General features: G+C 48.0%; 1 protein-coding gene across 4 annotated transcripts in view; it reads right to left on the reverse strand.

Moving 5' to 3' along the window:
* Positions 1-23,356, reverse strand: part of Fgd3 (FYVE, RhoGEF and PH domain containing 3) — a 58,938-nt gene that overhangs the window by 25,207 nt on the left and 10,375 nt on the right. Inside the window, exons 1-5 of one of the 4 annotated variants that reach the window (XM_021180573.1) lie at positions 22,495-22,554; positions 11,128-11,283; positions 9,563-10,053; positions 2,779-2,868; positions 589-725 (exon numbers count right to left, since the gene is read on the reverse strand). In XM_021180573.1, coding sequence (XP_021036232.1) covers positions 589-725; positions 2,779-2,868; positions 9,563-10,003 — 668 coding nt within the window. In that variant the 5' untranslated portion in view covers positions 10,004-10,053; positions 11,128-11,283; positions 22,495-22,554. Of the gene's footprint in view, positions 1-588; positions 726-2,778; positions 2,869-9,562; positions 10,054-11,127; positions 11,284-11,812; positions 12,300-22,213; positions 22,455-22,494; positions 22,555-23,356 lie in introns of those variants that run through there. The other 3 variants (XM_029468654.1, XM_021180574.2, XM_029468653.1) reach the window with 3 other exon arrangements.

Genomic DNA, 23,356 nt, shown 5'->3' on the forward strand with positions numbered 1-23,356 from the left:
AAAAAAAAAAAACAAAGGGAAAAAAGGCACAGACACAAAGCCACCACTTGGTACTCCTATGAAACTGTGCACAGGGTTTGATTTTATAACTTGAACAATTGGAGATGCAAGGCAAGAAGCTATGTGTCATCATTACAGGACTGAGGCAATCCTCTGTGAGCTTATGGTAGGGCCTCCAGGGTATGGAAGGAGAAGGCCTGTGCTACCAGACATGGACTTTGTCACCCAGCTCTAGCCACCTTGAGGACACAGTGCAACCTGTTCTGCAGCTTCTGAAGATTGACAAAGTGACCCAGCCACACACTGAGCAAAGGTAGATACAGACAAAGAGGGGAAACGAAACTATCAGCATCATGCATTGTTTCCCCTCCAGATGTCAAATCTCATCTAGATCCATAAACTCAAGAGACACCAAAGAGACATCAGTCATGGTCATGACCCAGGAAGAGATGGAGCTGGGGTTACCTGGAAGGGAAGGGAGACACCCAGTCCTCCATGACAAGGACCCCACCCCCAAGAACCTGCCAGGGTTCCAGGCAGACAAACTGGAGTTTAGGGTCCCTTTGGGTGGGCATGGACCAGGCTTACCACTCCTCTGTGATCCTCTTCTGCAGCTCGGGCAGGAGGAACTGCCCATGGAAGCAGTAGATGGAAGAGATGTTCGAGAAGATGCCGGTGGTGACTTCCAGAGGGATCCCTGCTTCTGTCAGCTTGGTACAGAAAACCTGAGCACAGAGAGGCCACTGAGTGTGAGTGACTCAGACGCCTGCCACATAAGTGGGTTCTTGGGCTTCTTGTCTGTGTAGTGTGTGTGTGTGTGTGTATGTATGTATGTATAGTGTGTGTGAATGAATGTGGTATATGTGTGTGTAATGCATACACATGTGTGTGTATAGTTTTATGTAGGAGAGTATGTAGTGTGTGTGTGTGGTATGTGTGTCTGTGTAGTGTATGTGTTTGTATGTGTGGTGAGTGTGTGTGGATGTGGTGCATGTGTGTGTGTAGTGCATACACCTGTGTGTGTGTACATGTGTGTGTAGTTTTATATGTGTATAGGACAGTATGTGTGTGATGTGTGTGTGTGTGTGTGTAGTGCACACACCTGTGTATGTGTGTGTAGAAGCTGTCACTCCTCACCACATTCTCTTGAGGCAGGGTTTAGAGCTAGGTCAGCAACCATCAGATCCCAGCAAACCCTTCTGCCTTTGCACCTCCGTGGTGCTGGGGTTGCAGGTGTGCACTTTAAAGGATCTGTTTACTTTATGCTTATGAGTGCTTTGTGTGAGTTATGTCTGTGTCCCACGTGTGTGCCTTGTGCATCAGAGCCTCTGGAACTGGAGTTACAGATGGTTGTGAAGCCCTGTGTTGGCACTAGAGACCAAACCCAGACAGATCTTCTGAAGATCAACCAGTGCCTCCAACAGCTAAGTCATTGCTCCAGCTCCCAAGAGTGCACTTTTTACATGGGTCCTGAGATTCAAACACAGGCTTATACAGAAAATACTCTTCAATGTTTGTAATGACTAGTTTCAGTGTCATCTGAAAATAGGCAACCTCAGTTGAGAAATTGTCTCCATAAGATCCTGCCATAGGGCATTTTTCTTAATTAGTGATTGAAGGGGGAGGGCCCAGCCCAGCCCACTGTGGGTGATACCATCCCTGGGTTGATGGTCAGGGTGCTCTAAGAAAGCAGGTTAAGTAAACCATGGGAGCAAGCCAGTAAGCAGCACCCCTCCATGGCCTCTGCATCAGCTCCTGCCTCCAGGTTCCTGCCCTATGAGTTCCTGTCCTGACTCCCTCCAATGATGGACTATGATGTGGAAGTGTACGCCAAATGAACTCTTTCTTTTGCAACTTTCTTGTTCCACCACAGCAACAGTAACCCTAGGACACCCTCTTACCTACCAAGTCCTCTCTCTAGCCCCACTTAGGTTTTCTTACTGAACATCAGAGCTAGAATCCTCCAGCTTGCAGGTGAGGATCAGGGCTGAGGTAGGAGCAGCTCCTGAGGATGGGTTGGGACATCTGTCTGCCTCACCTTCTCAGGCTTGTGAGGTGCAGGTGGAAGTCACCCCCACCCCCCACTATCCACCCCCCACCCCCAATGCAGGCCTTGTTCTCCTGGGGCTGTATTTCCTGTGGTAGGGATCTTCCCACTTCCTCATGAGCAGGGATGCAGAGCACCCACTGGCCCAGCTATGGATGTTTTGTGTGTGTGCACTTGCATACGGCAATAGGTGTACACCTGACTGTGGAGGCTGGAGAACAATTTCAGGTGCCTTCCTCGGGTATCATTCATCTTGGGTTTGTTTGTTTGTTTGGACAAGGTCTTTCCACTAAACCTTAATCTTTCTGAGTAGATAAGACAGGGATGTCTGGACAGCAAGCTTCAGGTATCTGTCTCCATCTCCCGGATGCTGAGATACAAGCATTGGCCACTATTATGAGGATGTTTACGTGGGTTCTAAGAATCGAACTCAGGCTCTTGTGCACTTAAGACAACCACCTGATGGACTGAGACATCCTCCCTAGACCCCAGCATCCATTCATGTGTTCAATGCATCCTTCATGAAGAGATGTCCCCCAAAATGAACATACGGAGCTTCTGCCCCAGAGCCGTGAGCACTGTGAACAACGTGCTTTCAGGCCAGAGGTCACTTCCTCAGAACTTTGGTATTTGTCAGTCCTGCTCCAATCACAATACCCAAACAGGGTGCAGGGACAGTGGTTTGAATTCCAGGTGTAGAGAGAAGGGGATTCCCAGCCCCTCTTGATTACCTGGTCCAGCAGGTGCAGCCGCTTCACGTAGGCTTCCTCCGTGTGCAGGAGCTCCTGGGCAATATGAAGCAGTTTCTGTGGGTCAGAGCACTGCAGAAAGAGGGGAAGCCACTTATTTGGGGAGGGGCACACCAGGATGCCCAGGGGGCAGAGAGAGTAGACAGAGGTGCCTGGATTTCAGATGTAGCACTTGGTTCTCCTAGATGCTATTTTCAAGGACAGATCAATAAAAAGCACAGCTGTTTCTGCCTATGTCCTAAAAGTTACTACAGTCTAGGTGTGACTCTTACATTTCTGGACCTCTAACTAATGAGCGGCCATAGCAACTACTGCACAGCTGAGGTCCAGCTCAACAGAAGAAAATTTGCCTAACATGCACAAACCTGGGGTTCCATTACCAGTAATGCAGGTGTGGGCACATGCTTGCTCGTGCACGCACACACACACACATGCAAAGTGACATCAACAAGACATTAGGTCAACAAGTTGCAGGTCCTCCATAGAGACACAGAACAATATACGGACCACATCATGTATGAAGACTGTAGACACAAACTGAGCAGCCACACAGTACCTACAAACATATTCCAAGAAGGGAATCCCAGGGGAAGGTGGGAGATGCCTGTCTTAATCCAGTTGTTTGGCAGATAACAAAATACCTGTGCTCCTCCCACACCAGGGCTCCTCCCACACCAGGGCTCCTCCCACACCAGGACTCCTCCCACACCAGGGGTCTTCCCACACTAGGACTACAAGGCTTGCAGGGCAGAAACAGAAATCTCAGTCAGGCACTGATAAGTCTGGCTCCTCAGAGGTCTACCCAGGGCATTTGGGACTGTGGACTCTCTCTTCCGTGAGTTGAGAGCAGAAAGACCCAGAACTGGAGTGTAAAAGCCACTGACAGCAAAATCCAGCAGCACATTAGAGTTCTGGTTCCACAGGCAAGATGCTCTGAGACCCACCCCCACCCCCCAGCCGTGCTGATGGGTAAAGGTTTCCTCTCCCTGGAGCTAGCACATAATCTGGAGAGATGGTCTCTTCAAATGCCTAAACTAAAAGCAAGAAACAAACCTATAAACCATACATAGAAGCAGGAGAACATGGGCCAATCAGAGAAAGAAAACAAACTCCCAAACTTGATCCTAAAGAAATAGATTTGGGCGCTGGAGAGTCACCATGTGGTTGCTGGGAATTGAAATCATGACCTCTGGAAGAGCAGCCAGTGTCCTTAACTGCTAAGCCATCTCTCCAGCTCCCAAATCTGAATTGATGCCCTCTTCTGGCTTGCAGGTGTATGTGCATAAAAATAAATTTAAAAATTAAAAAAGAAAGAAAGAAAAGAAACCCAGATCTGTGGCTCAAGGGGATTGTTGCAGTCAATAAAGTCCTTGTCACATAAGCGCAAGAACCTGAGTTCATCCCTCAGCATTTACATAAACAGCTAGGCATGGTGGTGTGCTACTGTAATTCAAGGACTGGGGAGATAGAGACACGTAGATCCATGGTGCTCTCTGGCCAGCCTACTCAGATCCCAGTGAGAAACATTGTCTCAAAACAAACAAACAAACGAACAAACAAACCCAAGGGATGGTATGCAATGGATGACATCAGGTTGTACACATTAGAACACATTCATGCATGTGTACCTACACAGAGAGAGAGGGGGGGGATCTATGAGTTTCCTTATGGGAAAAATATATATTTGTCATAGAGGAGCTCAAAAACAAAACAAAACAAAACAAAACAAAAAAAAAAAAAAAGAACTGGAGTAGGAACAAGAGACACCACCAACAGGGATAAAAACAAGACCATTAAAAAGAATGAAGTGTACATTCTGGAGTTGACTAGCCTGCAGAACTCATATAGAGGGTCGAAAGAAACAGCAAACTTGAAGAGAAATCATTCAGACAGGTAAAGTTGCTGTGATCTTTCTTCTCTTCTTTATTATTTTCTGTGGATAGGTGTTTTACCTGCTTGTTGTCTATGCAACTGTGCATGCAGTACCCATGGAGGCCAGCAGAGGGCATTAGATTTCCCAGGACTGGAGTTAAAGAAGGTTATGTGTGTGCTATTGTGTGGGTGCTAGGAATCAAACCGGGTCCTCTGGAAGAGCAGCCAGTGCTCTTAACTGCTGAGCCATCTCTCCAGTGCCACATCCTGCCTCTTTTTTCAAGATTTAATCATTTTTATTTTATGTATATAAAAGTTTTGCCTGCATGCATACATGTATTCCAGTTGTGTGCCTGATGCCTGAAGAGGCCAGAAAGAGGGTGTCATATCCCCTGGAACTGGACTTATAGATGGTTGTGGGTAATTGGAACCGAACTCCGAGTCCTTTGCAAGAGCAACCAGTGCTCTTAACCCACAAGCCATCTCTCTAGCTTCCAAAGAAGTCACTTAAAATCAGAGCCAGTGGAGAAAGGAAAGAAAGAATGAAGAAAAGTGTTGGGATTCTAAAGGCGTTTCAGGACACCTTTGGGTAGACCAAGATCTCCATATGGGAGTCACAAAGGTTAAGAGACAGAAAGCATTTGCAGAAATGATAACTGAAGACTTCCTCAATCTCAGGAAAGAAATGACCACACACATTCACAAAATTCGGAGTAGAATAAGGAACCAGCCACCTAGTTCATGCTTCTAAGCCTGGTGTTCACAAGGCTGAGGTGGGAGAGTGGTGAGGTAGAGGCCAGTCTGGGCTACACAGAGGGGACTCTGTGACAATAACAAACGAGGGAGTACATCATGGCACCCTATGGTAGAAATATCTAAGAGTCGTAGGCAATATTAAAGGGAAGAGAGCAATATAACAGAAGCAGCCGGTCTCACTTTCAGGGGCTTCCATGGAATTTCCAAATGTTTCTACAAGGGATGTTTGAAGCTCAGAGAGAATGGACTGCTATTAAGGCTGCTAAGAGAAAACATTGTCAGGTGAGGCTCTGGTATCAGGTGAAACTGTCCTTCAGAGACAGAGAAATTAAGACTTTTCTAGGAAAAGATGGGGCAGATGGCTCAGCAGTTAGAACCTTTGCTCCTCTTGCAGAAGAACAGAGTTTGATTCCCAGTCCCCACATGGTGGCTCATAACCATTTGTAACACCGTCTTCTGACCTCTGTGGGCACCAGGCATTCAGGTGGTGCCCATACAAATATTGCGGGCAAAACATCCATGCACTTAAAATACGATAGAATTTTAAAGACTTTTTAAAAAATGTTTTTAAAAAGCAAAAGCTGAGGGAGTTTATAATTAGTAGACCCATACTTAAAGAAAAAAAAACCAGTAAAATGAGTCCTGGTTCATCAGTTAAGAGATCTTGTTGTGCAACCATGAAGACTGAGTCCAGACACCAGCACAAATGTTCAAAGCCGGGTGTCTTGCCCACACCTGTAACAGATCTAAGGGGATGGAGGCAGGAGGATCGCTGGAGCTTGCTTGCTTTAAGCCTGATGGAGAAAAGATGGGCCCCAGGTTCAGGAAGAGACCCCAACTGTACTGGCTGGTTCTGTGTGTCAACTTGGCACAAGCTGAAGTTATCGTAGAGAAAGGAACCTCCCTTGTGGAAACGCCTCCATGAGATCCAGCTGTGGGGCATTTTCTCAATTAGTGATCAAGGGGGAAGGGCCCAGCTCATTGTGGGTGGTGCCATCCCTGGGCTGATAGCCTTGGGTTCTATAAGAGAGCAAGCTGAGCAAGCCAGAGGAAGCAAGCCAGTAAGGAACATCCCTCTATGGCCTCTACATCATCTCCTGCCTCCAAGTTCCTGTCCTGTGTGAGTTCCTGTCCTGACTTCCTTTGGTGATGAACAGCAGTGTGGAAAGTGTAAGCTGAATAAACCCTTTCCTCCCCAGCTTGCTTCTTGGTTATGATGTTTTGTGCAGGAATAGAAACCCTGCCTAAGACACCGACTAAAAGGAAGAAACCCAGAGTGATGGAGAAGGACACCTGATGTTTTCTCCTGATCTATGCAACCCCTCCCCCAAACACAGACACACATATATCAACAGTAAATAAATAAATAAATACATCCTTAAGTGTGTGTGGCAGGGGGAGAAAGGCAGAAGGTGTCCTTCAAGTAGACATGACAGGCTGAGGCTGCAGATGTGGCTGCATTGGTAGAGTCCTGGCCTGGAGCGCAGGAATCTCTGGGTTCAGTTCCAGCACCACATAAACTGGGGTGGGTATGGTAGCACATGCCTGGAGTCCAATCACTTAAGAGCCTAAGACAGGAGAAGTATTCATCTGGGGTCATCCTGGGTTACACAGTCTCAGAAATAATAAGAGAAGCTTTAAATCTATCTTCAACAGTCCAATAACATACAGGTGAATTTGAGACATCGGTAACACAAAGGGGAGGGGATGAGGAAGACCAGAGCTTTGCCAGCATCAGATCAAATGTAGCTTTAAAATGTTTTAGTAACAACAGCAGCGACTGCACGTAAAACATCTATGAATATGCATATATGAAGGGAAAAATGAAAATGGAAAGAATCAACCTATGTCAGTACAAAAATCAATGAAAGAAATGCAGAGAAAGATGGTGAGAGGGGAGGAGAAAGTAGGAAAGCGATGGACAGCAACCTTATGAGTGGCCTTCCCATCCTCCCCCTTCAGCAATGACTCTACATGTAATCGTGTTAAACTCCACAGGAAAAAACACGCACAGATCAAATGAACCAAAGAAGAGTGAAGCTGGGTGTGGTGCTGGTCGCCTGTAATCACAGCAAGAGGACTGAGCTGAGACAGTCAAGCTATGAGGTAAGTTCCGGGTCAGCCTGAGGTATGAGGTGAGTCAGCCTCTCTCTCCTGTAACTCAGACAGGCCTCAAACTTCCCGTGTAGCTGAGGGTGAACTTAAACTTCTAAGTCTAGGATTGTAGGTGCACACTACCATGCCTCCTCCTTCCTAAATACGTTATTCACTAGAGACTCAGTTGGTATTTCTGCATATAAGGACGAACAGGATAAAAGTGGGGAAAGACAGGAGAAAATGTTTCAAGCAAATAGCAACACCTCCCCCAAAATGCCTTATTTATAACAAACAAAATGGGGGGGGGGTGTTTGCCACTAAACCTGATGGCCTGAACTTAATCCCTGAGTCTTACGTGGTAGAAGGGGAAGAGCTTTCCACAGAGTTGTCCTCTGACTGCCCCACCCCCTCCCTCCACACACTAAGGAGAAACCCATGTTTTTAAAAATTAAAAGTAATTACAGAGAGCGTTAAAAGATAATTTTAAAAGTCACCAAGAAAATATAACCGTAAGTGATGCAGATGGTGACTACTGCATGGAAGACTAACAGGCAACGAATTCATCGCTAGAAGCCTCGGTACCCAGCTCTCTGCGGTGGTCAGAACATCTGGACAGAAGATCAGTTATGAAAAGCCAGGCCTGGGAGAACAGCATATGCAATGATGCCTTACGGAACGCCTCACCCAGCAACAGTGTAACGTATGAGGAACACTGCTCAGGACAGACCTTGTGCTGCATAAAACTCGTCTTAACAAATGCAAAAAAAAAAGTCGAAATTATTCAAAATATCTTTTTTCAGTCACAATGGAATAAAGCAAGAAAATGGAGAAAATCCACAGACACAGGCAAACTAGTACTCATGCATTCAGGAGGCAGAGACAGGATCCCAGGGCAAACTGGTTAGCTCCGCCGGAAAGCAAGCACTATGAGTTCAAAGAGGGATCCTGCCTCAATAAACAAAGTGGAGAGTGGGCCAGAAAGCTGCCCTGCGTTAGGGCCTCAACATGCACACCCACACCTGTCCTTCCTCACACCTGTCCTTGCACCCGCACGTGTGTGTGTGCCCCCACACATGTGAACATGCACACACACAGACATTTAAAGAGTCAAATTAAAAAGAAAAAAACACTGCTGGGAACGTAGCTCAGTGGTTATCCACCATGCCCTGGGTTCCATCTCCAGCACGAGAGAGAGAGAGAGAGAGAGAGAGAGAGAGAGAGAGAGAGAGAGAGAGAATCAAAATCTTCCAACAATCTAACTATATATTGAAACTAGCAGAGCAAGTGTAGGCTAACTAAGCCCAAGGCTAGGCCAGACTAAGGAAGGAAGTAAGATCAGAGCTGAGATAAAAGACAAAGAATGGAAAAACAATTTCAAAAGAGTAACCAAGCCAAAGTCTGAAAAGCTCAAGAAAACTCACCAACTTCAGCTAGGGGGCCTTAGAGAAAGAGAGGAGACCGGTTCCTAAGTCAGAAGCAGAAGAGGGGGTGTTGGCACAACTTGTGATGTGAAAATAAAAAAGGGCTACCAGAGAACGAGCAACTGTGTGCTAACAAACTGTACAGCCTAGAAAAAAGTGAATCCTCGGGAGTGTGTGGCTATAAAGACAGTTGCATCATGAAGAAATGTGAGAATCTGGGAAAGAAGCAATGAATAAGGCACTGATCAATAATGTCAAAATGTCCCACAAAGGATAAGAGACAGACACGGCTTTAATGGTAAGTTCTACCAACCTTCTAAAGGAGAATGAATAATTCTCTCTCTCTCTCTCTCTGTCCCTGTCTCTCTCCCTCTCTGTCTCTCTCTCTCTCTCTCACACACACACACCAATGAGGAAGAAATTACATTCAAGTATCAAGTACACTCAAGGTTTCAGGGTACCCCTCCGAGTCTTTTCTGGTCGACTCTGCCCCAGGAGTCCCCTCGTGTGGAATGAGTGGGTGGGCACATTTCCTGAGCACAGGGTATGGGTGTTACCCAGCACACATCTCTAGCACTGCCCATGTACCCCAAGTTGAATGTAGAGGCAGGAAGGCTTACCTGAGTCAAGCTGACATCCTCCTGAGGCCTAGACAGGGTGACCTTGGGGTCAGGCTCTTCACCCATGCCACTATCTTCTTCCTCCTGGGGGTTGTCCTGTGGGACCCGGCTGTCCGCAGCTGTCTCAGAGGGTAGCCCCAGGATGGCAGGGCTTGGGGAGCCCTCACTGCTCTCCTCACAGGGGAAGTTCTCACTGGCCACACTGGAGGATGGGCTGTCAATTCCACTGTCTCTGTTGGGGATTTTCATGGCACCACTTGGCTCCCGTGTAGAGCTGTCCCCTGCTGGGGCTGAGCTGCTATGAGCCCCTCGGTGGGCACCTGGACCGATGGGAAGGGCTTGAAGCTTCCCTAGTGGGGAGCTGTTGGGCCCAGCACCAAGTACTCCAAGAGGGGAAATGGCTTCTTCTTGGGGTGTCGAGGAGCTCCTACCCAATTCCATCTTCACAGCCAAACTCCCGGGGCTCTGCTAGGAGGCTGCCCAAGGACTTCCTGTTGGGGAAAAGGAGCTCTCAGCTCAGTACAGTCGTTGAAGGCAACCCTCAGAGAGTCAGCCTCAATCAGACCAGGCAGGCTGGGGCTGTGTGGGAAATACTACTTCACAACACCCCATTGGGTCCTATCAGGACAGGTTTTGAGGGAATGGCAAAGGGAATGTTTTCTCTAAAGAGGAAGGTTGTTTACTTACATAAAAAAGTAATCCTAGAGCCGGGCGTGGTGGCGCACGCCTTTAATCCCAGCACTCGGGAGGCAGAGGCAGGTGGATTTCTGAGTTCGAGGCCAGCCTGATCTACAAAGTGAGTGCCAGGACAGCCAGAGCTATACAGAGAAACCCTGTCTCGAAAAACCAAAACCAAAAAAAAGTAATCCTAGGCCTGCAGAATCAGTGGGGAAATCCTGTGCAAGCATGAAACCCAGTTCAGACACACAGCACTGGGGTTAAAAGCTGGCCGTGGTGGTGACTGTGCCTGTGATGCCTGTGCTAGGGGTGGGGGCCGTGGAGACAGCTGGATCCTGGTAGCTCAGTGGCTAGCCAGTCTAGCCAAAAGAATGACTTCTAGTGACAAGCCCTGCCACAAAAATGGAGGGAGACGCAGACACAATCTATGACCTACATACACACGCACACGTATGTTTGGGTGCACCCCACCTCCGTACACACAGAAGTAATCCCGTGGAACAGTGTGTGGAGTTCTTGGGACATGAGGCTATGAGCTGCTTAACATATTTAAAAATAAATTCATGAACAGTGAAACCGCCAGCCGAAGGGGGGAGGCTCCCATTTACAACACACTTTTGTGTCCCCCTGAAGGCTCTTTCAACCCTGATCTTCCCCAAGGGAGGAAGCCTAGGTCCTGATCACTACAGGGAGTTCATACGGTATTTGCACTTGCACACCACACAGAGAGTCAAGAGTCAATTCTTAGAGTTCAAGGAATTCATCAACAACTCCGAGGAGGGTCAAAGGTGAGCCTGGACGAGAGGGAGGTAGACAGTCTCCGAAATCATCTTGACAATAAGGTGCAGTTTCAGAGGAACAGGGCGAGGGGGGCTGGTAACACTTACCTGTTGCCTAACACTGTTGCCCAATGAGGCTGTCAGGGATTGATGAACAGGCACCTGCTTCCTCCGGCCGGGGCTTTGGAATTGCCCAACAGAGTCTAGAACAATCTATTAAAATGTCTTGCCCAGACCATTGGAAGTGGAGTTGTTTAGAAGGTGCTAGAAAAAAAAACACACACACACACAAAAGACAATGGTGTTTGGAACAGACCAAAGCCCCAGTTCTAAAGGAATGAGCTGAAGTAAGATGTCTTAGGCCTCCGCCCACCATAGCAGACTCAGGGCAGTACACAGGCTTCCTCGGGGCAGATGGAGAGCACAGAATGGTCCACTGTCAGCCTCTAAGACCAATTGTGGGACCCAAGAAGGCTAGGATGGTGCCAGTACCATAAGCTGTGCCCTAGAGCCAGGGATGTTTATGAGAGCTCAGCACATCACCATCCTCCCTAGCCCACAAAGTCACCCAGCCACATTGCCAGCACTCACTCACTGTAGAGTTCCCCACGGAGTGAGGATCTTAAAACTAACACTCAGCGGCTATGCTAATTCATTTGGTGGTAACTCACACACATTCACACTCTACGAGACACACTCAGTGACACGCTCACACAGTGGCCCCACCAGACACACACAGTCACCATACTCGGTTCCCACATTGAACACTCAGTATTGGCTCCCACACACTCACTCTCTGGTACTCGCCGGTCCGCAGCTTCTCTCCTCACTTCCTCTTTCACCGGAGAGCAGAGTTAGAACCATGGGTGTAGACTCCTGGCCTCCAGCTACACATCTGACTGCCTTGCCTCCGGCCACGCACAGAGTTGGTCGAGTCCCTCTAGCTCTGGGAGCCAATAGGCCACAGAACAGAGCTCCTCCCACCCACATAGGCTCCTGAGTGAGCTAACCTTCTTGTGGCTAAACTACCTTAGGATGGGTTTTTCTGTCAGTGACTCCAAAGTCACTACAGGAAGACATTTTCATTGGCTAGTGTCACTTTTTTTTTTTAAAGGAAATAGCTTTATTATTCAGGTTACTATATAACCGTGCCTTAAGGCCAATGAATCAGATGTGTCCAAACATCTGTAGTAGCTGGCCAGTAAGTGTATTTAGCTATTAAATTCAACTAGGAAGAAGTGTGTTGAGCATGCTCCAAGCCAGTAGCAAGCTAAACAGTAACTAGACTTGGTGTTAACATTCTTAGCAGGTTTGCTGGACAGAAATATCTGACTTCCAAACAGAAAATACATGTTTGTCTACATTCTTCTCATAGCATTGGGAGATAAACTGAATGTTTCCAGAAGTCGACATGACACAGCAATAAAAAAAGCTCTGTACGGAATGTGAGCTGAGCTCAGCCTCAATAGTGGTCAGAGGCTGTGGCAACCAGGCTGAGTAGAGGCTCGCTCGTCCCTACTACAGGGGAGGAGCTACGCTTCGGGTCAAGACATGTGCCTGCGTTTGTGAGTGCCATGTTCAATGCTGAGTGCCTCCTGTAGCCATTCTCCATCTTCTTGCTATTCATGGCCTCTCACTAAGCCTGAAGCTCAGTTTGGTTAGACTGGCTAACCAGCAAGCCCTGGGGATCCTTCGTTTTCCAGGCACCAGCAACTGGGATTTACAGGGGTGTTCAGCCATGCCCAGCCTTTTACGTGAGTCCAGTGGACTCAAACTCAGATTCAAGCACCTTACCAAATAAGCCATCTTCCCACCTCATTGCTTTTGAGACAAGGTCTCATGCAGTTCAGGTTGGTGCTAAACCTTCTAAGTAGCCTCAACTGGCCTTTAGAACTCCTGATCCTTCCTGCCTCTACCTCCCAATGCCAGCATTCTGGGGGTATGCTATCATGTTTAGCTCAGAATCAAGGTTTATTTTTAGCAAAACCAACAAAAAAAATAAAGAAGAAAATGCCCATTACAAGTGGTTTGCCACAAGCCTAGCTAGTGGTGGCACACATCTTTAGTCCCAGCACTCAGGAGGCAGAGGCAGAGGCAGACAGATCTCTGTGAGTTTGAGGCCAGCCTGATCAACAGACTGAGTTCCAGGACACTCAAAGCTACACAGAGAAACCCTGTCTTGAAAAACAAAACAAAAACAAAGTGGTTTGCCATATGCTTCAATATACCACATAAAGGAAAGTTGATGAGACACCATACATCAGACAGCAAAGCCCCACAAGCCCTCGAGAGACAGGAACCATGGGATGAGACCTCTTGTTGCCTCAGATTACTGCCTAGAGACTATTTGTAAGCCAGGGAGAAGTAAGAAGAGCCCAGTGGGCTCACAGAAGTGAGACGATGCCCAGCTGACCATAAAGGCTGACTGGCATTGACAGGAAAGAGCTCTACAAAGAAGAAAGCTTTCCTGAGAAAGATCCAGAGATCCTCAGAGATGCTCCTATGTTGAGTTCACATGAGAGGGGACATTATGATCCTAGACAAAGAACATTCCCTTGGAGGACTGGAAGGAGCATTTGCAACGCCACACGGGGCAAGGTTGCCTGTGACCACTGTCCATCCTGAAAACTGCAGACCTGCAAGGTGTCAGGTTCAGTACTCAGGAGGGTCTTGTCTCAGGGGTGGTAGATCACCAACCTTCCAGTGACCTCTGCCATCCCACTTAATAAGTCTTAACAGGAAGGCCAAACTAGTTACAATTGAATTCCCCCCTTGAAGAAAACTCTAAAATATCTGGGACCCAGCAAAGTAAAAACCTCAAGTGGCTGGCATCTAATCAAAAATTACCAGGCAGGCCTAGGAGACGCAGCTCAGTCGGTAGAGAGCTTACCTAGTATGTTTGAAGCCCCAGGTTCAGTCCCCAACACTATATAAACTGTACCTGGTGTTACACCCCTGTAATAAGGGAGGAGAGTAGGGAGTTCAAGGTCAACCTTGGCTATATGGGATATGGGTGGTTAGAGGTTAGTCTAAGCTACATAGACCTTGCCTGGGTTTTTTTGTTTTTTGTTTTTTGATTTTTTTAGTTCCTTCTCCTGAATACCAGACATACATACAACCAGTCATGATGGAAAAAAAAACAAACCAAAACCTCAATCACTTGAAGGTGACTCATAGGAACACTGAAATGTATTAGGCCTATATCTAAGAATAATGACAGAATAACTGTAAGCAAGCCACTTTGGGTCCTTATTTGGCTTCTCCTTGGCTTAACTTGATGGCTTCACATTGAAAACCCACCAAGTCCATATCATCAAGGAGCAAGCCCCAGGGTGCCCTAGTCATGGTCTGGTGGGATGACCAGCCCCCTGAGAGATTAATGCCACCTCATGACTCAGAGGTGCCTGGGAGGGATGAGTGTTCCTCTTAGGTTCTCAGCCTAGGAAGAACTCCAGTTCCTCATCTAATGAGAACACAGTGGGGGGGGGGGTCTCACGCCTTGGAATTGGGGTGGGGGATCAGTGGGACCTCAAAGCAGGGCAGAGGCATGAGGGCAAGCTGAGTGGAGAAGACAACACCGCATCCTTTTTTGCCCCCTGCGACAGGGTCTTCCTTCCTATAATCCAAGCAAGTTCCCAGTCTCCTCAAGGCTAGGATTACAGGCATAAGCCACCATGCTCAGAAGGAGCAGTTTCTTTTGAACCAAGGCTGGGGGGCTGGGGCAGGCGGGTTTTAGGGATTCACACTAAGATGCCAATGTCTCAGAACACGTGAATTTACTCCTTGTAGAGAACCAGGAGGAGTGTGGCCCACAGAGGTCTGAGCCAGGTAAGGAACACCCACCAGCCTGTTTTTGAAGCCTCCGCGCAGAGCGTTAACCTCCTGTGCCAAAGCCCTCCCCCTGCTCCCCAGCCTTCCTCTACAAGACCAAGGCCCAACTGTACAACCTGTCACCTAGGGATGAGGCTAGAGGTAGTGGATGGTAGCACAGCATGAAGGACCATCCTGGTGGCCCTGAGATTATTACAGCTTCAGTATTTGACTTTAGATAAATGAGGGGATGGTTTCCTCATGGGTTACACCACCCTAGATGAGAGATCCAGAGACAGAGGAAGGGGAAACACAACGAGTTCCCTGCATTCCCCGGGAGGATCAAGCTACCAGAGGTTCCAGCAGCAACCCTGGTCTCATAGGACAGCCTGTGCAGACACTCTTTGCTCTCATCCCAAGCTAATCCCCTAAAATCTCACTGGGTATCTTAACAGCCTACTCCCCACAAACTGAATACAGTTTGGCTACTTTCATTATATTCATCGTGTGTGTGTGTGTGTGTGTGTGTGTGTGTGTGTGTGTGTGTGTGTGATACTGGGGATGGAATCCAAGGCCTTGCATATGCTAGCTTGTCATTTTACTTCTGTGGTATATCTCCAGCCAATACATCCATCTTTGGGGCGATGCAACCTTTGGACCATTGTTAGCACTAAGGTTTTGAATGTAGCATGTTCCTGTTTATATGCCTTATTACCTAGAAATTAAGGGCTATACTCAGCTTCCTCAGAAGGGACACAGTGATGGTCCTACACAGATTCCTGAAGCCTGGGGAAGCATACAACAACCCAAGAGTAGCCATTCTGTCCAGTTTTGGAAGCCCTAACAGGCAGCATGGCATACCCATCTGATGGGTTACTGTCACCTGAAACAACTCTAGGCCATTGTGACACACAGAGATCCCTACCCAGTCATCTGTGGCAGGACAAAGAGAAATTAAGTACTAAGCACAGCAATAATGTTGGCCTGAAACTTGATTGGCAGAGAATCACAGGTCTAGGAATGGATGAGGGTTGGCCATCAGGGCTGGTGAACAACAAGGACAGAGCTACCTATTGCACAGGGGTGGCTGTGTTGGCAAGTCAGATCTGGAACTTTTTCTTGCGATCACAAGCTCTGCTTCCTGAATGCTGGGCTTAAAGGCATGCCTTGCCACACCTAACTCATTTAATCTTAGAAACAAAATAAAATTACTATGATATTTACTCGTGTGTGTGTGTGTGTGTGTGTGAGAGAGAGAGAGAGAGAGAGACAGAGACAGAGACAGAGACAGAGAGACAGAGAGAGAGCCACAGCCAACAAGTGTAAGTTGGAGGGCAACTTTGTGGAGCTGACTCTCTCCTTCTTCTGTGTAGGCCCCAGGACTACAAGACTGTTGTAGTTTGTCAGACTCAGCTGCAGGTGCCTTTACCTGTTGAGTCATCTTCCCACCTCACATTTAATCTTATTACCTGCATGTTGACTCAATATTTTTTGTATACTGTGTGTATATAAGTGTGTGTGTGTGTGTGTGCATGGGTGCATGTATGTACATGCATGTGCATATCTGTATGTGTGCACATGTGTGTGTGTTTGTGCACATGTGAATGTGTGTGCACATGTGGAGGTCAGAGGACAACTTGTGGGTCTCTTCTCTTCTCCCACTATGAACTTCCTGAGGACAGAACTCAGGTCATCAGGCAACATGCCTTTACCTGCTTGCTGGTCCATCTTGCAGGCCCCCAGAATTCCATTCTTTCTGTAAGTTCAGGCAGCCTTCAGAACAAGCTCTTTGGCTCAGTATATAATTCTGTCTCTATTTGGGGTTATGTTTGGCAATTTCCATTGTAAAACACAATGAAGCAAGACAGAAGAGCAAGGTCTTCACGGTAGCCTGAAACAGACACTGACTTTTCCACATCATGGTCCACCCAACCACTCTACCCTGACCCCCTTAGCACTGATATTCTCCCAGGAGCCCCCTCAGATGCTCTGCACAAACTTTTCCTCGGTAGAGAATAGGATCACTCACCCCTGTTTTATCTGGCTCCCAAACAGGCTTTCCCTCTAAGAGGCATCCCATGACTCCCGCATATTCCCATGCTCCTCTCTTCCTCCATTCAGACCCCCATCCAGCCCTCACCCAAGCTGTTCCTCCCTACACTCTGTTATCCTCCTCCTCCTCCTCTCCTCACTGGCACGCAATTAAAAGAGGAGCCTCATTTTATCACGTGACCCCCAGCCGGTCACAGGAGACTCACTAGATGTTTTGGGAGAACAAATCAATGGTGGGCTTGGAACCAACGTGTCAGTGAACATTTAGAATCCTGCTAATATGGCTACATTCACATGCAGAATTATGCTTTCACTGAATGCAAATTTTAAAAACATAAACTTTAAGTTCCTTGTAGGAAGGAAATGAGATCATGGCAGGTAGCATTCTATCATAAAGCAGTCCCTCTTTGGCCAGGCTCATACATCATCATGCAGGTGACAACTGAAACAGGAAGACTAGACCATGACTTAAGTGTCAGGTGTTATAACACAAACCCAAATGTCAGGGGCTAAAAGCTGACACCCACACCTGGGAAGACTTTGGAGGTCAGTCATGAGGCAGAACACAGGGTCTGGGTTCTGTGCATAGCAAATACAAGGTTGCTCTACCTCACAGAACCTGAGTGTCCAAGTCATGTCACCTCACAGACCCAAGTCACCATGTTATCCCACTTCCCAAGATCTGAGTATCCAGGTAACCTCAGAGGATCTGAGTAACCACACCCTCCCCCTCTCAGACCTAAGAAAACAGGCTATCTACTTAACAGGACAGCGAATCAGGTCATACTGCCTCATAGGACCTGACTGTCAAGGCTAACCCACCTACGGGACCTGAGAGTCCATCTCATTCCACCTATCGAACCTGATTGGCCACTTCCCAAGAGCTGATTGTCCACATGAGGGTAATAGTTACAAGGAACTTAAATATTTTCTATTAAAAAAAATGGTCACAGGAATTCGACCTTTGCAATGCTGTTTTGTAATCTCCACTACCTTTGAAACCTTTTTGTCTACATAAAGGCCCTTCCTCATTCCCAAAGCGTAATGGCCAGGGCAGAGGACTCCTTTCTCATTCCGTTCATCTTCTCTGCAACTGAATGTTTTCCTCTCATTCTGTCTTAGTTCTTTGAGAATTTCACACAATGCATTTCGATCACAGACATCCTTCCCCCCCAACTCCTCCCACATCTACCCCCCACTCTCTACTCACCCAGCTGTGTGTCTTCTTTCTATTTTAACCCACTAAGCTCAATTTGTTCTGCTCATATATTAATGGATATATGGCTTTCCAATGGAGCACTGTCAGCTTACCAGGGGCTACAGTTTCAAAGAAACTTCAGGGGGCCTGTGGCAGCCCAGTTGAGACAAACCACTTTCTCCAAGCAACTACCAATTGTCAATAGCTCTTCAACTAGGGGTTGGACTCTGTCCCCACCACCCCTCTCCATGCTGGGATTTGTCTGTCTTTGGCTTGCACAGGTACTGTATATGTTGTCACAACCATTGTGAGTTCATTTGTACAACTGCCCTGCTGTGTCTGGTAGACACTGTGTCCTTATAGCTATCTGTTGCCTTTGGCTTGACCATCTTTTGGCTCCTTCTTCTGCCTGGATACTTAGAAGGAAGGAGTGTGATAGAAATGTCCCATTGAGGGCTGCATATGATGGAACAGGAAGGATTAAATTGGGAAGAAGACAGGGTAGAGGAGGGAGCACAGGAAAGGATAAATAACACTAAAGTTTCAAAAAACTTCATATGAAAGCCTACTTACAAGCGTCTTTGAAACACAGAGAGAGAGAGACAGACAGACAGACAGACAGAGAGAGAGACAGAGAGAGAGACAGAGAGACAGAGAGACAGAGACAGACAGACAGAGACAGACAGACAGAGACAGACAGAATGGAGCTACCCTATAGTAGGGTGACAGTACCCTTACTGGGCACTACAGGCTATCAAGTTTAAAACCCAGTGCCAGGAATGGGTTACCTCTTTTGGAGCTGTTAGTCAATGAGACTCAAATACCTCCAAACATGGGCTAATGTTATCGGTTACCCTACAGAATTTGATGGTAAGACCCGATTGCTGAAGAGATCACACACTTGAGTCATAAAACACGTAGGAACAACAACAACAAAAAAGCAGGTACTGACCTGGAAGTTGTAGCACTAAGTTACTCTCAGTACTGGGAGTTCCTAAGTTGCTGCTAGAGGAGGGAAGTAGCCATCAGTCACCGGCAGCTGCACCCTGTGAGCTCCAGCAGTGACTGGCCTGGCAAGACATGCTCAATGTTGTAGTAGTGGCATGAACATCAATGGGAATACCAACTACTTTTTGATTGGATTTAAGGTCAATTCCATAAGATGAAACCAGTACCTGGCATCATTCAATCAAGGACCTATGGCTAGGCATGTCATAGGGCTTAGGGAAGAATCTACTGCTATGATTTTCCCAAGTAGATATTGTAAAAAGGCAAATCCTGATGGCTTACTAGACCCATAGGGCCTTCACCCCTCATCAGAGAATGATCTACTTACATTAGGTGGCCATTGACATGAAGGCCCGCCAACTTGCACCAAATTTTAAATATTGAGAAAGATTGAGAGGCTGAATCCCAGCCAGTGGGGAAAAGACACAGTACCCTTGCGTTAGGATTAAAAGCCTGCTCTGTGTGCGTGCCACCCAGAAAGTAGCCCTTTTGCTATGCCAATTGTCTGTATGCTCTCTGTGCAGTATTGGTGAGGTCCTCAGACTCCAGATTTCATTTCCAGTGTAGATCACCCCGCCTTACAGAACCTGAGTGTCCAGCTCAGCTCACTTTACAGGACCTGAACATTTCATTATCCCCCCATTACTAGGGGCTCAGAGATGGGCAATGAAATTGTAGCAGGTGAAAGGCAGCAATCGTGGAGCTTCAAACCAGGCCATGTGGGATATACTCTCCATGGTCGGGATCACAGGGGTGGGTGTTGGGCGGGGAGGGGGGAGAGATAAGAAATCAAGTCCAATGCCAATGTAGATGCAGCCAGTGGGCCCAGGCCCATTTGAGGAATTTTTTGATTCAGGGGCTCACCAATCAGCTGTTTAAGGGAAAGTCAGTATCTGGTGCCCACATGCCACAGAGACCACCTGTTAATGGTCATGGGAGAGGCTGCCTAGCACCAGAGTCAGAAAACCAGAAGGAAGAGCAGGCCAGACCTTAGTATGGTCACGTGCCAGCCTCACTTGGTGCAAGATACGTTACCAGGTGGCGGTCAGTTTGCCCTCAGTCCCTCGTGTTGCTGCCCCCGTTTTACACAGGGTCTGGCTTATTGCGTTCCTCTGCACTAGCCCAGATCGTCATATCCAACCCCCCACCCACCTAGAGATATCTAGGGTGCAGAGGATCCTGCACACAGAGGGAAGTGGCCACAGTGAACGATGGCCCTTCTCATTTCTCATTTCCTTCCTGGACTAGCTTGGTCCCTGCCCCTTGTCTGTTCCCCTGCCCAGAGGCAGGCAGAGACAGGCCACCACAGCAGTGACCAGCTCTGTGCATTCTTCTGTCCTTGTTCATTGTTTTGGGCACACGTCCGTCTCAGAGCCTTCTTATAGTCGCTACAACAGTCCACAAAAACAGCACCATCTGGGTTTTATATCTGCCCAGCGCTGATTTGACTTCCTTCTCAGTCGCTTTACAATGGAGACAGACACAATGGAGCAATCACAATTTCTATCTGTAAGTGGAAGATCACAATCAGCCTACCCAGGTCCCATAAGAAGTCGCAGTGTGGCAGAAACTTCCGGAGCACGCATCAAGATACCCAGAGTCCCTGTTGTAACCCACAGAGCTGCCTTTCATCACTGAACGGCAGGGCCAGGTTTCTCACTCGGCAGTGAGGCTTCTGAAGACAAGCCCACTTCAGCACTGATCTCATAATGTGCTCTCGACCTCTGTATGCAGAGTTCAGTGTGGCTCTCGGGCCCCTGCACATTGGGAGGTGCAGATCCCTCTATAAACAGAAGCCAGTCTCCACTGCGACCTTGCAGGGGCAGAAGCAGGCTTCAGGGGGCCCGTGGCAGCCCAGCTGAGACAAACCACTTCCTCCTGTCCTTGCCAGAGCTGGCCCCACCCCCAAACCAAGCACAGTGTGTGTTATCAGCTCAGAGAGCTTATGTGGGGACCAGCTAGTCCATTCACAGACTTTGAGGGGGGGGGCTGGGATGAGCTGGCAGAGTGCTCTGTGCCTGTTTCATCTCTCACCCAAATGGGGGCTGGGGAGAGTCTCGGTAAACCACGTGTCAAGCTAGGCCAATGAGAGAACCTGTCTAAAAAACCAGATAGACAGGTCCTGGAGAATAACATCTGAGACTGTCTTCTGGCTTCCCTACACATGCCCCAACACACACACACACACACACACACACACAAATGGCTAACAATTTCAGTCTTTGTTTTTGGTTCCCCCCCTGTGTGCCCTGCTGTTGTGGAACTTGCTCTGCAGACCAGGCTGGCCTGGAACTCAGAGATCCACCTGCCTCTGTCTACCAAATGCTGGAATTGAAAGCGTGTGCCACCACTACTACCACCACCACCACCACCACCACCACCACCACCCCCGACTAGGTAGGACCAATCTAAAATGAGGCAGAGCTGCGTAAGCTCTAAACCTCAGTGTGGCTTGGCATCATTCCCACTCCACTTTACAGAAAGGGAAATCAAGGCAGAGTCTGCCTATCACCCTGTCCCTGGCATTCTTTCTCACCAGAGTCCCCTCCCTATCCCCCTATAGCTGCTCATCCTCCCTAGCACTCAGGGACTCCCAGAAAAATGGCAAGTGACTTGTCATCCACAATGACAGTGACTCCTGCCTCACTCCCCACAGGTCCCAGAGTCCGGCTTTTCAAATATGCCTCTGCCTACTCTGCATGGCATATAGTATCATAGTGTTATCATAATCATATCATTCTATCCATGCTGCCGTGCGCCTGCTCTACGTCTGCCAGCCTCCTAAGTGGCTGTACCACTACACAGAGCTGCCCAAGCGAAGCCCTGGAGGTCCCAAGGAGTCCTTTGAGGGCTTAGTTTTCTTTCCTAGCAGTGCCCAGCTAGACAGACATATCTGTTAATATCTGAACTGTAGACTCAAGACGATTCCAGAGCCACATGGGATGCGAAGGCCTAGCCTCCATTAAATCATCCCCCGGGACCACCTCTTCTGCTTAAGCAGAAAAAGACATGCTTTCTTCCCCACTAAGGCACCCTGGGTGGGGTCAGCCTTGGATCTGTGCCCTCCCACCCCCCACAGTAGTCACCGACAGACTGCCCATAGCCTGAGTGTGAGCTGTGCCCCACCTGTCAATAGCACGTCCAGCACTCTGTAGTCTCGAACGCTTCTCACGCCCATCCATAGCAACCCTATCTTCTCACCAGGACGAGCCACTAAAAGACAACAGCATGAAAAGAGACACCGCTACCGTGCCACAGCAACTTCCTGCCTTGAAAACATCTGTCTTCCTTGAATGGTTCCTGTTTGGTTTCTAGTAACCTCCTACCACCCGCCATGAAGCCCCTTTGCAGCACAAGACAAACACTGTAGGATTCCACAAAGATCCCAGGAGCCAATCTCCACTCACCCTTCTTCCAAGACCAGTCTGCATCTCCCCCAGGGCTGAACTCATGCAAGAACAAAACCCAACTTCCTCTTTCTAATTTTTGCAATATTGGTCACAAAACAGTGGCACATTTGCATTTCCGTAGCGATGACGCAATGTGAGAGGAGGTTGGTCTGCAGGTCCTGAAGGGCCTGGTCTGCTTGTGGTGGGATGACTTCGAAAGCATAATCCTTTTACGTGACCTGGCTCAACCCCACCAGGTTCTGCAGTAGCAGCCAGGGCTGAGCTTAAGTTTAACAAGTCACTGAGTAAAGACACCTCCTGCATCTGGTTTGGTGGGCTCCTCTGAGCAGAGCTGAGGTTGATGTTGTCTACGGGGAAGAGGATCCATCAGGGGACAGGTGACCCAGGCCAGACAGACCTTGGTGACTACAGAAAGTTGGAAGAAACATACCCCACCGGTGACATTGTTTCACGGTGACTCCAAGAGACCTGAGGGAACTTCTGGTTATCTGGCTGATGAGGACTGCCCCAGCAGGGCTAAGCTCTGCCTCTTCCAGGCAGCCCTCAGGGGAAAGTCCCCTCATTATCTCAGGAAGTCAATAAATAATGGGGCAGAGGGTTACCCTAACATGCATATAGGCTGCAAATTTGACTCCATTTCAGTAATGTCTTCTTAATCTATCCGAAATTTTGTGTTTGTTTTAGGTTTTGTTGAGACAGTCTCACCAAGTAGTCCAGGATGGCCTTGGATTCACTGTGTTGTCCAAACTCATTTGAATTTATACTGTTTCAGTCTTTCAAATGCTGGGATCGCTACTGTGCACCATTGCATCAACTAATCTTGAATTCTCTCCCTCTCCCTCTCCCTCTCCCTCTCCCT

The sequence above is a fragment of the Mus caroli genome, chromosome 13 (genome assembly GCF_900094665.2).
Source record: "Mus caroli chromosome 13, CAROLI_EIJ_v1.1, whole genome shotgun sequence".
NCBI classification, from domain to species: Eukaryota; Metazoa; Chordata; class Mammalia; order Rodentia; family Muridae; genus Mus; species Mus caroli.